Consider the following 13,222-nt stretch of genomic DNA (forward strand, 5'->3'; position numbering starts at 1 on the left):
ACTTATATTTTCAATTTGTGTGCATTTTATTGACTAATTCACTTGCATTTTTAATCCACCTCATTTTCATCATTTAATTTGTTGAGATCAGTTCTGATTGTTTTTTTTTTTCATGTACACAGCACATGGGTGTTTGGTTGCTTCTGATCAGAACGAGTAAAAGCAATTAATTTCCTCCACTGATCTACAGCCTGTTCTGATTATGACTGCCTAGCGATCAGATTGCTGCCTAGCGAGCCCAGCATTAGCTTCAGGTTGCTAGGAAGTTGCTAGGGTTCCACTGTAATGCCTAGAAGTGGATAAATTACTTAGAGCTAATAATGTGGACACAGGCTTGGTGAGTTTATATCTGTGTTAGTGGAAACTCACCTGTCTGACTCACACTCTCTCTATGTCCACTCTTTTTGCAGCATTCCACTCTGTCCCGTAAGTTTGTGGAGGTAATGTCGGAGTACAATGCCACGCAGTCAAGCTACAGGGAGCGCTGCAAGGGCCGAATCCAGAGACAACTGGAGATCAGTGAGTGTATACGTGCATGTACACAAAGAATAATGGATTTGTGCAAATATACTGAAAAAAAATGCTGCATTGACTTGATTTGATTAATCATTTCCACATGAAATAAGGCAACATATTAAATGTTGAAACTGGGTAATTTTGTTGCTTTTTTAAAAATATATGCCCTTTTTGAATTTGATAAACTTTCAAAAATGTTGGGACAAGGGCAACAAAAGACTCGTGAAGATGTGTAATGCTAAAAAAACAGCCAGTGGAACATCTCACAGCTAATTAGGTACTTTGGAAACAGGTCAGTGACATTTTTGGGTATAAAAACAGCATCCCAGAGAGTCTTCCATAAGTAAAGATGGGGAGGGGTTCACCACTCTGTGAAAAACTGAGCAGGCAAACAGTGCAGCAGTTCAAGCATAGCATTTCTCAATGTAGAAAATGTAGCAAAGAACAAGGGGATTTAATCATCTACAGTACATTATATCATTAAAAGATTGTGAGAATCCAGAGAAATCTCTGTATGCAAGGGACAAGGCCGAAATGTTGAGCAGTTGACATCCTATCTCAAGCAAAAGTGGGAAAACTTCATTTTCAAATCTACTACAATCGGTCTCCTCCGTTCCCGAACGCTTGCAGAGTATTGTTAAAAAGAAGAGGTGATGCAGCACAGTGGTAGACATGCCCCCGTCCCAACTTTTCTGAAACTTGTTGCTGGCATCAAATTCAAAAAAGTCATATATTTTTCCAAAACCTAATGAAATGATTTAATGAAACTGCTTGTATACAAAAAAAGCCACATATTTCTACAGACAAATATTCAGAAAAGACGAGGAAAAGAAATAAAATATAATGCTCTCGAATTAGTTAGGCTAGAACATAGCCGTGTGTGACTCTGGGCTCTGGACTCTGAACTCTGAATGTTGTGTGACCACAGAGCTGCTCTTGGCTGGATAGTTTTGGGTGGACAGACCATTCTAAACCTAGCAGTCACGCCTCAGCAACACCACTATGTCTGATACGCTCATACCAGCACCACACACACACAACCATGCCAGTGTCACTGCTGTGCTGAAAATGGACCACCATTCACATTAGATGTGGTCAGCAGTGATAGTATGGTCAGAAACTGACCAATGATGAATGTTGTAGACAGAGACTGATAAACTGTGCAGCAACAGATGGACTATAGTCTGTAATTGCACACATATTTAGTGGCCCTATAAGGTAGGTGGAGCTCATAAAGTGCCCAGTGTTTCTAATAAAATGGAGTACACAATGAAAAAAATGTAAAAATAAAATAGGGTATTATTTACAATTTCAGATTCCTTGAGGTATGTGGTCATGCTTTCTTGTGACCACATACCTGAAGCAATCTGAAATCATGTCCAGGTGCGTTGATTTGTCTTGTCAGGTATTATGCGGTGTCTATGGGGTCTCTATATGGGGGTGCAGTGGATATATTGCCAGGCTGTCTCTACCTGGCTGGCAGGCTTCAGTGTGCCAGCTGCCCCATGCATCCTGGGCGAGGGGTTTCAGGCTCATCCGCCTGCCATCTGTGCTTTTCTGGTCACTAGGGGGCTGTATTAAATGTGCCCTGCCTGTGCCACCAAACGCTCGACTCTCTGACAGTGCTGGCATTGCTGCAGCAACTTTTACTTAAAGATTGTGTCTGAGGATGTTCTGGGTGATGGGAATGATGTTTTTTGGTAGAGCTATGCTGTTACTGTGATCAGACGTTGAATGGCAAGTCTGATTTTGTATCCCTTACTTTGTTATTTATTCAAATATTTATTCAATTTAATTTTATAAAAAAACCTCCTTAATGAATCAGCATACTTTCCTACTTCCCACCATAAGCAACCAAGCCTGATGGATCTATTTATATGCATATTTTTCTTATTTTTTTTTAGGTATTTTCAGTTTATTTTTATTTAATAGAATCAGCACACGTGTTGCATTTAAACTCTGCAGGTATTTTTAACAATACTCTCATTTCACTGTTAAGTTGTAGTTGGAAATATGAGGTTAAACTGTTGTCCAATCAGATTTCTCTGTTGTATTTAGGTAGATACTGCCAAGTGAGCTCTCTCATTGGTTAGGATTTCAGGAGCTGAACTGAAGGCCTAACAGATTAACCACTAGTATAATTAGGAAGTGACCATGGAATCAACCAATCGCATTTTGATTTTCAGTTGGTGGGACCAGTGTAGTGATAGAAAAGCATAGCACAAGTCCTTCTAGAAGTTCAATACATGTCACAAGTGAATGAGCCACAGTTTAACCGTGTCTCGGTGGTTTATAACCACTGTTTATATTCAGTGGTATTTTATAGATAAAGTGGATGAAGTGCCTAATTAATGCCTATAGATGGCAGTGGCTATGAAAAGCTAGCAAATCTTTTAAAGCTTCTTCTATAACTATAACGTCTATAGCTCCTCCGGCTCAGATTCTCTTATGAACTCCATTTCCCAGAACTTCCTGGGAGATAATGTGAGTGTGGCTCCACCACCATCCACCAATCGGCGCTCATCCTCACCTGAATATAGATCTGTTTCACCTGTTCTCTGTATCATGTGATTATACCTCATATCGTTTTTTGCAGTGTAGGTTTGTGTCCAAGAATCCACTTTGTATGAGATTTTAGCATCCAGCATTGAATGCCCACCACATTTGGGAGGTCAGGGTCAGGGTGGTACTCCTGGCAGCCCTTTGTGCAGTGAAAGCCAAGTTATACACACATACTCATGCACACACGGTGGACTCAGGTTGAAAGGTTAGAGTCACTGGCCAGTGGGTCTAAATGCTATTCAGTTGTACAGTAGGGAAGAGATGCAAATACACAAGTAGCGACATACAGCTATACAGCTATAAGTATGCAGTAGAATCACCTCAAAATACATTCTGTACCCCTTATTTATTCATTTCCATTCAAAACAGCTGTTCAGTACAAGTTAATAAGTAACTGTCTTTTTAAATACTTTTTTAGTCTTTTCAGGAGACTCACTTTCAGTTTCTCAAAGAAATCTCCAGACACACCATCAAAGTTCAGTCTTAGAAGCTGGTTGATCATTTTCTGAAGTAATCAAACCCATTCAGTGAAGTTGAGGTCTGGACTCTGGGGTGGTCAGTCCGTTTTTCAGCTTCTTTGTTTGATGTGTCCATCTCCTTTACTCAGTGAGGTTCTTCTTGACAGCTCCACATCCTTTCAGACCCATAGCGCTGAGTCGTCTTCTCACAGTGGAAGGATGGACAGAAACACCTGTGGATGTTTTCAGATCTGAAGCAGCTTGATTTTCTCCTCTCTCTCAAAGATGAAAGCTTTAAGTGCTGTTTATCAGATGGGGGCAGGTTTGGTGTCTACCAGCTCTTCCAGGTGGTTGTTAGGAGTCTCATTTTCTCCTTTCTTATACAAGTGGTAATATCTAGTCTCCTCAAAAATATCTCCTGAAAATCAATCTTGTGCTGAATGGCTGTTTCGACAGGAACATAAATAAAATGAAAGATGTTCTCTGACTTTTGCACAGTACTGAAATTTCAGATCTTAATATTTCTTAGTAAGAGATTTGCACTTCCATTCTAATCTGGTCTATTGTGGTGCGACATGCTGGTCTGCTGCTGCTGGAGCATGTGCCTCCTCCTGGTTCGATGTTAATTAAAGGCTCTCCATGTGGCTCTGCTTGACAGTTGACACGTGCTGGAGAGGACCACAGGCATTTCCACTGGTGTAACCGCTTTAAAAACGCTCTGCTTTTTACACCAACTCACACATCGCGGAGCCCTGCTGAATATGCAACCGAAATTGGTAGACCTGTCAAAGACTAGAAGATATTTGATTATGGCTAAATTTTAAAGAATAAAGCTTAGAAACTAGACATTTTGGTTCGTTCTGAACAGGATCAACACTGTTTTGTTGTGTCTCCTGTATTTCACACCTTCTCCCCTATTACTACAGTTAGAATTAAAAATACAGTTAATAGCACTTTTTTCTTAATAAGGCGTATTCAGTTATATCTTCAACTGCAACAATATTATATTGTTAGGAATATTTTTGCTTGGTTAACCACATTTTTTTATTCTGGAAGTTGAAAGTGATTTTGTTTCTGCATTCAGTTACATTCTGTGAAAAATATTGCTTCAGATTTTCTTTACAGTGGTTGTGATGGGAACCAGGGGTCTGAATGTCTACAACGAAAATGTAACCATTTTATTTACTGTCCAAAATGACCAGTATACCTACTCGTGCCTTTTGAGCTGTTGTATGGAATGTTGATGATGGTAAAATAGTGAAAAATCTGGAAAAATACGTTTTCTTTCGGGACTCTTTTGTCTTACAGCGCCTACATGTACTCCTCCGCAATACGTGTATTTTAAAAAATATGTTTTAGGCCAAAATCTTATTTTAAAACTACCACAAAACAATGTCTCAGGCAGTGTATTCATGACCAGTTCATGTAATAACTTTCTGTAAGGGAGCTTTTAGTCTGGTTTCTATCACCACCACCGTGAACAATTCTGAAAGCTTCTCTAGAATGGAGCGTTTTCAGACACAAAGACGCACAATTAAATAAAAGGACTTTAGCTAGACAAGGCCCTGTCCCGAACCGTTTTGACAAGGTCAGTTGCTACAAACCAAGTGACCACAGTATCAGCCTTTGCTTGATTCAGTCTGGCAGTGGCCTGCTCTGTTACCAGGACATCAATTAAATAGGGCAAAGACTTTGTTGATATCTTAATGAGTTAACTGTGCAGAAAAATCAACTCGAAAAATTTCAGATTTCTAAGCTGCTTTGAAGCAGAGCACTCAGACTAGGATGAATGGCTACTATTTAATCTGTTGTCTGGGCTTTATCAGGACAGGCGACGGCGTCATCAGCACGGCACATCTTGATATCTCGTCGAATTCAGCCGAAACGTTGGAAGAAACAAAAGCGCACTGGCTTTGATTTTCACTCTATGAATAAAAAGACCCCGCTGGCGTATAAATGATAATAAAACCAGTTTACATTCCGACAAATAGCAAAATACTCCAGTGAGCATGCAATTATGGGGAATCTAGGGGTAAGCACAGGAACTCAATTACAGTCTGGCACTCCCAGCCCTCCAGGCACTTAATTGAAATGCACTGCCTCCACCTGTGGAAGGAATGCATGGATTTTTTTTAACATTTCATAAAGTAACAGGGCTTCTTAATCCTAGGCCGAGATGGGTGCATTCATTTGAATACATTTGCATGCATGTGCATACCTATTAGAGTCAGTGCTGTGCATTCCGAGGCAGTAAGACACCAGACACCATTTCGCTCTCCATCAAGATGACCAATGTCTTATAAATAGACATGTGCATACATTTGCATAATGAGGCCAAAGACCGATCCTTCGTCGCTGGCGGCGCAAAACGCAACGAGTAGCGAGGCCGCGGCCGGGAGCGAGTCGCTCCAAGGCAGAGCGAGAATGATGGTGCAAGTCGAACCTGCTGAAAGCCTTATCTCCCTCTTCGGTTCCTTGAAGGCTCCCTACTTCACCGAAATGATATGGGCGAAGCAGGACCCGAAATGCACCAATCAATTTCCCTCGGCTTGGGTCTCCATGGCAACACAGTGGATTCTCTCTCTCGCTCTTTTTACCCACAGGAATGGCAGGACTTGAAACCAGTAAATGTGTGTGTGTAGGTGTCTGTGTATGGAGGTGCTGGTCATTTTTCATCGGAGCTTCCAGCTCACCTTATAACCTCATGACCTCCACGCCTTTGCAGGGTTTCCGTAGGGAGGTGAGCAGTGAATTACCTGATCAGCACTTTCTTTACATAACGAGTGTCATTTGGTTCATTACTGGGAGCTTTGTCTGCTGAAAAGTTAGCATTGTGTGTACAATCTTGTTCTGTGGAAAGAAAAGTCATCCTGGATGCAGTACTGTGCAAAAGTCAGAGACCACTCTTCATTTCGTGTCCAGCCAAAACGGCCATCAAGTACAAGTTATTCACTTTTCAGGGTCGGAAAAAAAAGCTGAAAATATTTTACAGAAAATTAGGCCTGAACAACTGAGTATATCTCATTGTTCAGTATTTAGTGACCACTCTTTTTCTTTATTACAGCTTCCATTCTTTTCAAGAGACTCACTTTCAGTTTTTCAGAGAAATCTGTAGGAATATTTTTAAGTTCGGTCTTAGAAGTTGGTTGCATTTTCTGCTTTTCACATTCCAATTACAAATTTACACACATCAGTCCATAAAATTATACTCCACATCTCAGATGTCCAGTTGCGGTGTTCACGTGAATGTGTGTATCTGTGTTTATGTGTGTTGTGTTCATTTTTGATTTCATATGCATTCAGTTCTGATTTGTTAGGAAATCATCATCATCATCAAATTTCAGCTCGATTTAGTTTGGTATAATTCATTTTCAGTATTTTGGTACGTTTCAGAATTATATTTAAAAATTATGAATATGTGTCTTTGGGCTGCCAGGGAACCAAACCCAGGCCTGTCTTGTTGTGAGGCGACATGGCTACCCAGTGTACCACCATGCCGCCCTTTATTGTACATCATTGAAATCGAGCTAATACTTGATTTTAACTTTCTAAAACAAGTGTAGTCGAATCACCACCTTCAGATTGAAATTCAGATAAAATCTGAAAATAGTCTAAGAATTTTATGTTCAGCCAAAAAACAGCACATTGTTCTAATCTAATAAGTAGTTTAACATTCTAGAATCAGTGCAGTTGAATCGCCGCCTTCAGACTGAAGCATCATCTCTAAAGGCAGATGACAAAAACAGTACAACAAGCTTTTTTGAGGATTTTTGCAATGAAAAAATGGCCTGAGATTTTTTTTAGGCCCAAAAATGAACTATAATCTCATATGAGAATAACATTAACTTTATAATTGGTTGCGATTGATTTGAACATTCCAGAATCGCCGCAGTTAAATCGCCGCTTTCAGATTGTGTTTTCTGCCTCTAGCGTGGGCTGGCGCCCAGCACACAGCCGGCCCGCCCGCCTCGCTGTGCTTGCTTTTCTCCGGGCTGCTTTAACAGCTTTTTCTCCGGCGTTAATTGCTGCTCATTTGCTCGTCTCCGCAGAGTCGTGAGGCCTCTCCACCTCTGCACATGTCCCCCATCGTTCTTCTCCTCCTCCTCCTCTCCTCCTCTTCTCTTCTCCTCCCCTAACCCCTCCATCCTATCCCACACAGGATTGTTCCCTGCTAATTATGGTCTATCCCATGTGCGCCGTTGCTGCTTTAGCCTTCCTGCTCACGAGCGACTCCTCACACATTCACGCTCCCTTATTTACACTTTCACTCTTCAGTAATCACATTCAGTTAATACAAGCGCACACCTTTATTCATTCACATGCATTTACGCACCCTCTTTACCATAATCTCATGAATGTCATTATCCCATGCACCATACTAACCAGCTGTGTGTAATTGCTTAGCTAATACTGCGATCGGGTTGGTGGAGATTGCTCTGTAAGCGAGGCATGACTCTTGGCCACTGAGAGAGATTTAAGACCTTAATGAGACAGATGAAAGTGAGTGGTAGTCTAATGGAGCTGCTCTCAGTTTAATAATGCCTTGTGCTAATTTTCAATACGTTGGTTAATTGTTCATTTGACTTCTTTCGACTTCAGAGAGGACGTGGGTGATTAGGTGGTAGAAACATGTTAGTAACCATAAAAATGTTTTGGAGGTCTCTGGTTTTCTTTCTTAAATAATACAGCCCCATTTCCAAAAATGTTGGGACGCTGTGCAAAATGTAAATAAAAACAAAATGCAGTGATGTGCAAATAATTGAAACCCTTTATTTTTGTTTTTTGCAAAATATATGCCCATTTTGAATTTGATGCCAACAACACGTTCCAAAAAAGTTGGGACAGGGGCAACGAAAGACTGGTAAAGTTGTGTAATGCTAAAAAAACACCTGGTGGTTAATTGGGAACAGGTCAGTAACATGATTGGATATAAAAAGAGCATCCCAGAGTCTTTCAGAAGTAAAGATGAGGAGGAGTTCACCACTCTGAAAGACTGCACAAGTAGTGCAACAATTCAAGAATAACGTTTCTCAATGTAAAATAGCAAAGAACTTTTGCTTTTCATCATCTACGGTACATAATAACATTAAAAGATTAAGAGAATCTGCAGAAATCTCTGTATGTAAGGGACAAGGCTGAAAAACAGTATTTGCTGGCCATGATCTTTGGGCCCTCAGGCGGCACTGCATTAAAAACAGACATGATTCTGTTAGACCTGAAATCACTGCATGGGAACACTTCTGAAAACCACTGTCTGTGAAAACAGTTCGTCGCTGCATTCACAAATGCAAGATAAAACTCTTAAACGCAAAGAAGAAACCACATGTAAACAGGATCCAGAAATGCTACCACCTTCTCTGGGCCTGAGCTCATTTAAAATGGACCGAGGGGAAGTGGAAAAGTGTCCTGTGGTTTCAAATCAACATTTGAAATTTTTTTTTGGAAATCATGGACACTGCACATCATTGCATTCTGTTTTTATTTACATTCTACACAGCGTTCCAACTTTTTTGGTAATGGGGTCGTATTTATGGAATACATTTTGGTGGAATGAGCCGTATGCAAAAGAAATACACTCACGGAGCACTTTATTTGGACCACCTCTTTGTTTCTACACTCATTGTCCATTTTATCAGCTGTACTGACCATATAATTTCACTTTGTAGTTCTACAATTACAGACTGTAGTCCATCTGTTTCTCTGCATACTTTATTACCCTGCTCTTTAATGGTCAGGACTCCCACAGGACCCTCACAGAGCAGGTACTATTTGGGTGGTGGATCATTCTCAGCACTGCGGTAACACTGACATGGTGGTGGTGTGTTAGTGTGTGTTGCGCTGGTCTGAGTGGATCAGACACAGCAGTGCTGTTGGAGTTTTTAAACACCTCAGTGTCTCTGCTGGACTGAGAATAGTCCACCAACCAAAAATATCTAACAAAAATAGCTAACAGCATCCTGTGACCACTGATGAAGGACTAGAGGATGACCAACACAAACTGTGCAGATTTCTTTAAGCACTTTGAGTTACCCTGTTTATGTTTGCAGCACGTTATCTTTTTTTTTTTCAAAAGCACTTAAATAACATCCTTATCTCACAGAAGATAGCTAGATACATACTTTCATCAACTTAAATGAATTGCAGCTTATACACTTGGCTTGTGTCTGCACTATTGATTAGCATGCTGCACCAAATTGCACTGGCCTGACTGTGGAAACAAGGGTATGGCTAAGCAGTGCTATGGGTAATGGATTTTGTCATTTGAAGTGTCATTGCCGGTAGCATTGAGACGTGTGCATTTCAGCGGAGGAGGCTGGGGACCGGCGAGCAGCTGCATGAAAGTGCAGCTAAACCAGATGGAGTAGAACTCCAAAAGGCGCCCCCAAGTGGTGGAACCCAAAGGTCGTTCCAACTTAATGGGTCAGAACTCCCCAGCACGCTGTGCAATCATTTCTAAAGCAACAGAACAGTGCTGTGAAACTGAGGGTTGATAAACAGTGACTTTGCCATCTTCTGTGTTGTCAACACACCTCGCTCAGCAATGTGTGGGAAGGTGTGAATGAATAAAGTGAGACTGAGATTGGTGCAGGCAGGAAAAAGGGAAAACAGCAAGAGCGCCACAAAGCCTTGAACACAAAGCAGGGGAGTATAAAGGAGACAGGCCGAATGGGGAATGAAGGCACGGCAGTAGAGAAAGAGAGGGAGGCTAAACTCCTTAAGATGGTTGTGGGGATTGAGAGATGCAATCTAGCATCCATATGACCTCACCGCCCTCCCTACTCTGGCTATTGTATGCACAGTGTAATCTAATCATAATGGACAGATAGATCGCTCTGCGGTCACCACTCTTTGAATGAGATAACTACACTAATTACAGATGGTCAGGGGCGCAATGTTTAGCACAGTCTTTCTGGGCTGAAGGTCACCATAGCAAGGCTTACTGGCTTTAATTTTAGTCTGGCCTTCTGTAATAATGCTACATTTGGCTTAACTCGGAAGTGAGAAGTTGCAGCTCAGAATTTCCGCCTAATTCGAAGTACACAATAGGAAAAACATGAATGCTTGCACGGACGCGGGTAGTAGGGGTGCTGAAGGAGCGGCAAAACCCCGAGGGTTGGTTAACCACCCAGATAGCAAGCATATATCGGTCCACTAGCTTAATAAGGTCAGCACTACGCTGACTGTTTGCCACTGCTGGTCCACCCTCGGACCATCTAGATCACTGCAAACAAGCTCTAACTAGTTTTTAAATCTTCTCAAACAGATGTTCTATTTATTTTGCAAAATAAACTTAGACAAATATTACAAAAAGAAAAAAAATTATGACTAGGCCTGATATAAAATGATTTTATAGAAAATGTTGTTGCTGTCACTGTGCTGGATTAAAATTATTTACTAAACAAATTTACAAAGTATAACTAAAGAAAGGAAGGAAGGAAAAATAAGTCAACTGGACTATGAGTGGAAAATGAGTGAAGATAAGTGTAATTTTGTCTATGACTCTGTGTAACCACCGGTGGGCCACCCAGAAAACGCTAAGCAAAACGCCAGTGGACCGCCAGCTTTGCCATTAGTGGGCCAAAAGTGGTCCACTATCCTCTTGCTATCAGGGCGCAACTGCTAAAAATTGTCTAAATGTCTTAAAACTAACTTGAACATAGTAAAGACCTGTATTTGCTTGTTTTAAGGAGGGGTTTGTATTTATGTTTTATTCATATATTTTAAAAACCTGCAGTAGCTTCACGGTTTACGTTAACGCTCTACTTTCATTACAGTCAGCCAAATCGCTTCCCTCACCCACTGCTGGCTGCTTTGGGGGTGCATCATTAAAACACATGCAGGTTGAGGTACAAAGTGTATGCACAGCTGTAGGCCATTTCTGACACTCAAAAGCTGCCTAATATTGTTAAACCATGTTCCGCACTTTAAATAGATTCTTTTTTATCAACTGTTATATATCCTGCTTGGAGTGACACAATTGATTACCGCACCACACATCAACAATCTGGTTGGACGTCAAAAGGAGAGAGCAGAGAAATCAGGGTGTGCATCAGCAGTTTGATGTCAGTTATGGGAGTATATTGTCTTTCCCAGTGTTGTTAGCAACAAGCTAGCCAGCTAATGTTAGTGATGTGACTGATATGTTTATGATTTTTGTGAGTATTTCTTGCTTGTGAGTCTTTCATTGTAGTCTGGGATTCTGTAGCAGTGCTGCGTCAGATTTAACTCAGAAGCAGCGGTGGGTCATCCAGGTCCAGAAAGTAAAAACCCTTCCTAGGATTTTGTTCCAGCTGCCTGAACACCTGCCGGCTTGAGCTAACTGGAGAAGCCAGGCATTTGGACCAAAACCCTGGGGTGGGTTTACCACCTCTGGTCCTGGATTATCCGCTCCTACCCAGAAGTGAGAAGTTGAAGTTCGGAATTTCATTTCTCATTGTCATTTCAACCTTATTCAAACTACAAAGTAGGAAAAAAACATGCATGTTTCCAAGAATGCCAGTGTTGTTGGCAATAAGCTAGCCAGCTAATGTTAGTGAGTTTGACGTTCATGACATATTGGCTTCTACACTTTCATTTCAGTCTAGCCTTCTGTCATAGTGCTACATTTAACCTAACCTGGAAGTTAAAAGCTGGAACTCAAAATTACCACCTTTATACTGCATAAACGCTTCCACGAACACCAGTGTTGTTAGCAGCAAGCTAGCCAGCTAACACTAGTGATAAGAGTAATTATTAAAAAGAGCTACTTTATTACTGTGTAAGCTGCCATCTCATTTGATACTTGCTAGCTTCTAGGGCTGAATCTCAAACGGCTCCCTGCTCCCTACATAGTGCACTACATAGATAATTAAATACTGACTTCTGCATCCCAACAGTGCATAAGATACCTAACAAATGGTCGTTTGGGACTCCACATTCGACAGTGCACTATTTGGCTGTGTAGGCTAGAATTTCTAAACTTATAGCACACTATTTAGGGAGTACGGAGCCGTTTGGGATTCAGCCTGGGTTCTTCTGACTCAAACACGGACGTTTGAAGCATGTAAGCCATCTAAGTGACATTCTTTAGTCTTTTATATGATCATTTTACAGTAAATCGTACCGTAGCTACTCTAATTCAAGCCTGTGATGTTAATGATAACGTTATTTAACATGTTTGCTATCTTTAAGCCTGTTAGCTAGCTGACCAGCCTGGTTCTAGAATAAGAAAATAAGCTGTCAGCCCCTCAATTTAAACAAAAATGGGTTCTTACTTCATCAGTGGTCCATGCGAGCAGCATGAGTCGAAGATTATTCCATTAACAGCACAAGGATTTTTCGTGTTTGTTATTACCAGAGAACTTGTAGAGAGGAGAATTTCCACTCTGCAATGTCTTCCCGGTTTCTCAAACGCTAGAGGGCGGTTTTTTAACTGGTAGAAATCCCATTCAGCCTTATGAGAAACCATAGCAGTTTTTGTATACTTCAATTAAGTTTTTTTGGAAACATCTGTCTGTTTGATAAAAACAAACAAAAATAAATATTGTTCCAAAATTAACACACAAAGGTGTTGGACAGCTTTTTATCAGGCTGAACTGAAATGTGACCACCTTTCTGTTAAACTTTGTTCAACCTCACAAAAGTTGCTACCAAAGACCACATTCATAGACGGAGGATGCAAAAGTCCATTTATTTGAATACACCTG

General features: G+C 40.9%; 1 protein-coding gene across 6 annotated transcripts in view; it reads left to right on the forward strand.

Moving 5' to 3' along the window:
• Window positions 1-13,222, forward strand: part of stx1a (syntaxin 1A (brain)) — a 164,280-nt gene that overhangs the window by 124,680 nt on the left and 26,378 nt on the right. For all 6 annotated transcript variants that reach the window (XR_005005918.1, XM_036556088.1, XM_036556084.1 and 3 more), the window contains exon 6: window positions 411-519. Coding sequence is in view for 5 of the 6 variants with exons in the window: in XM_036556088.1 (XP_036411981.1) it covers window positions 411-519 (109 nt within the window). In the remaining variant the exon portion in view is untranslated. The remainder of the gene's footprint in view (window positions 1-410; window positions 520-13,222) is intronic.

Source organism: Colossoma macropomum, unplaced genomic scaffold (genome assembly GCF_904425465.1).
Source record: "Colossoma macropomum unplaced genomic scaffold, Colossoma_macropomum, whole genome shotgun sequence".
NCBI lineage: Eukaryota > Metazoa > Chordata > Actinopteri > Characiformes > Serrasalmidae > Colossoma > Colossoma macropomum.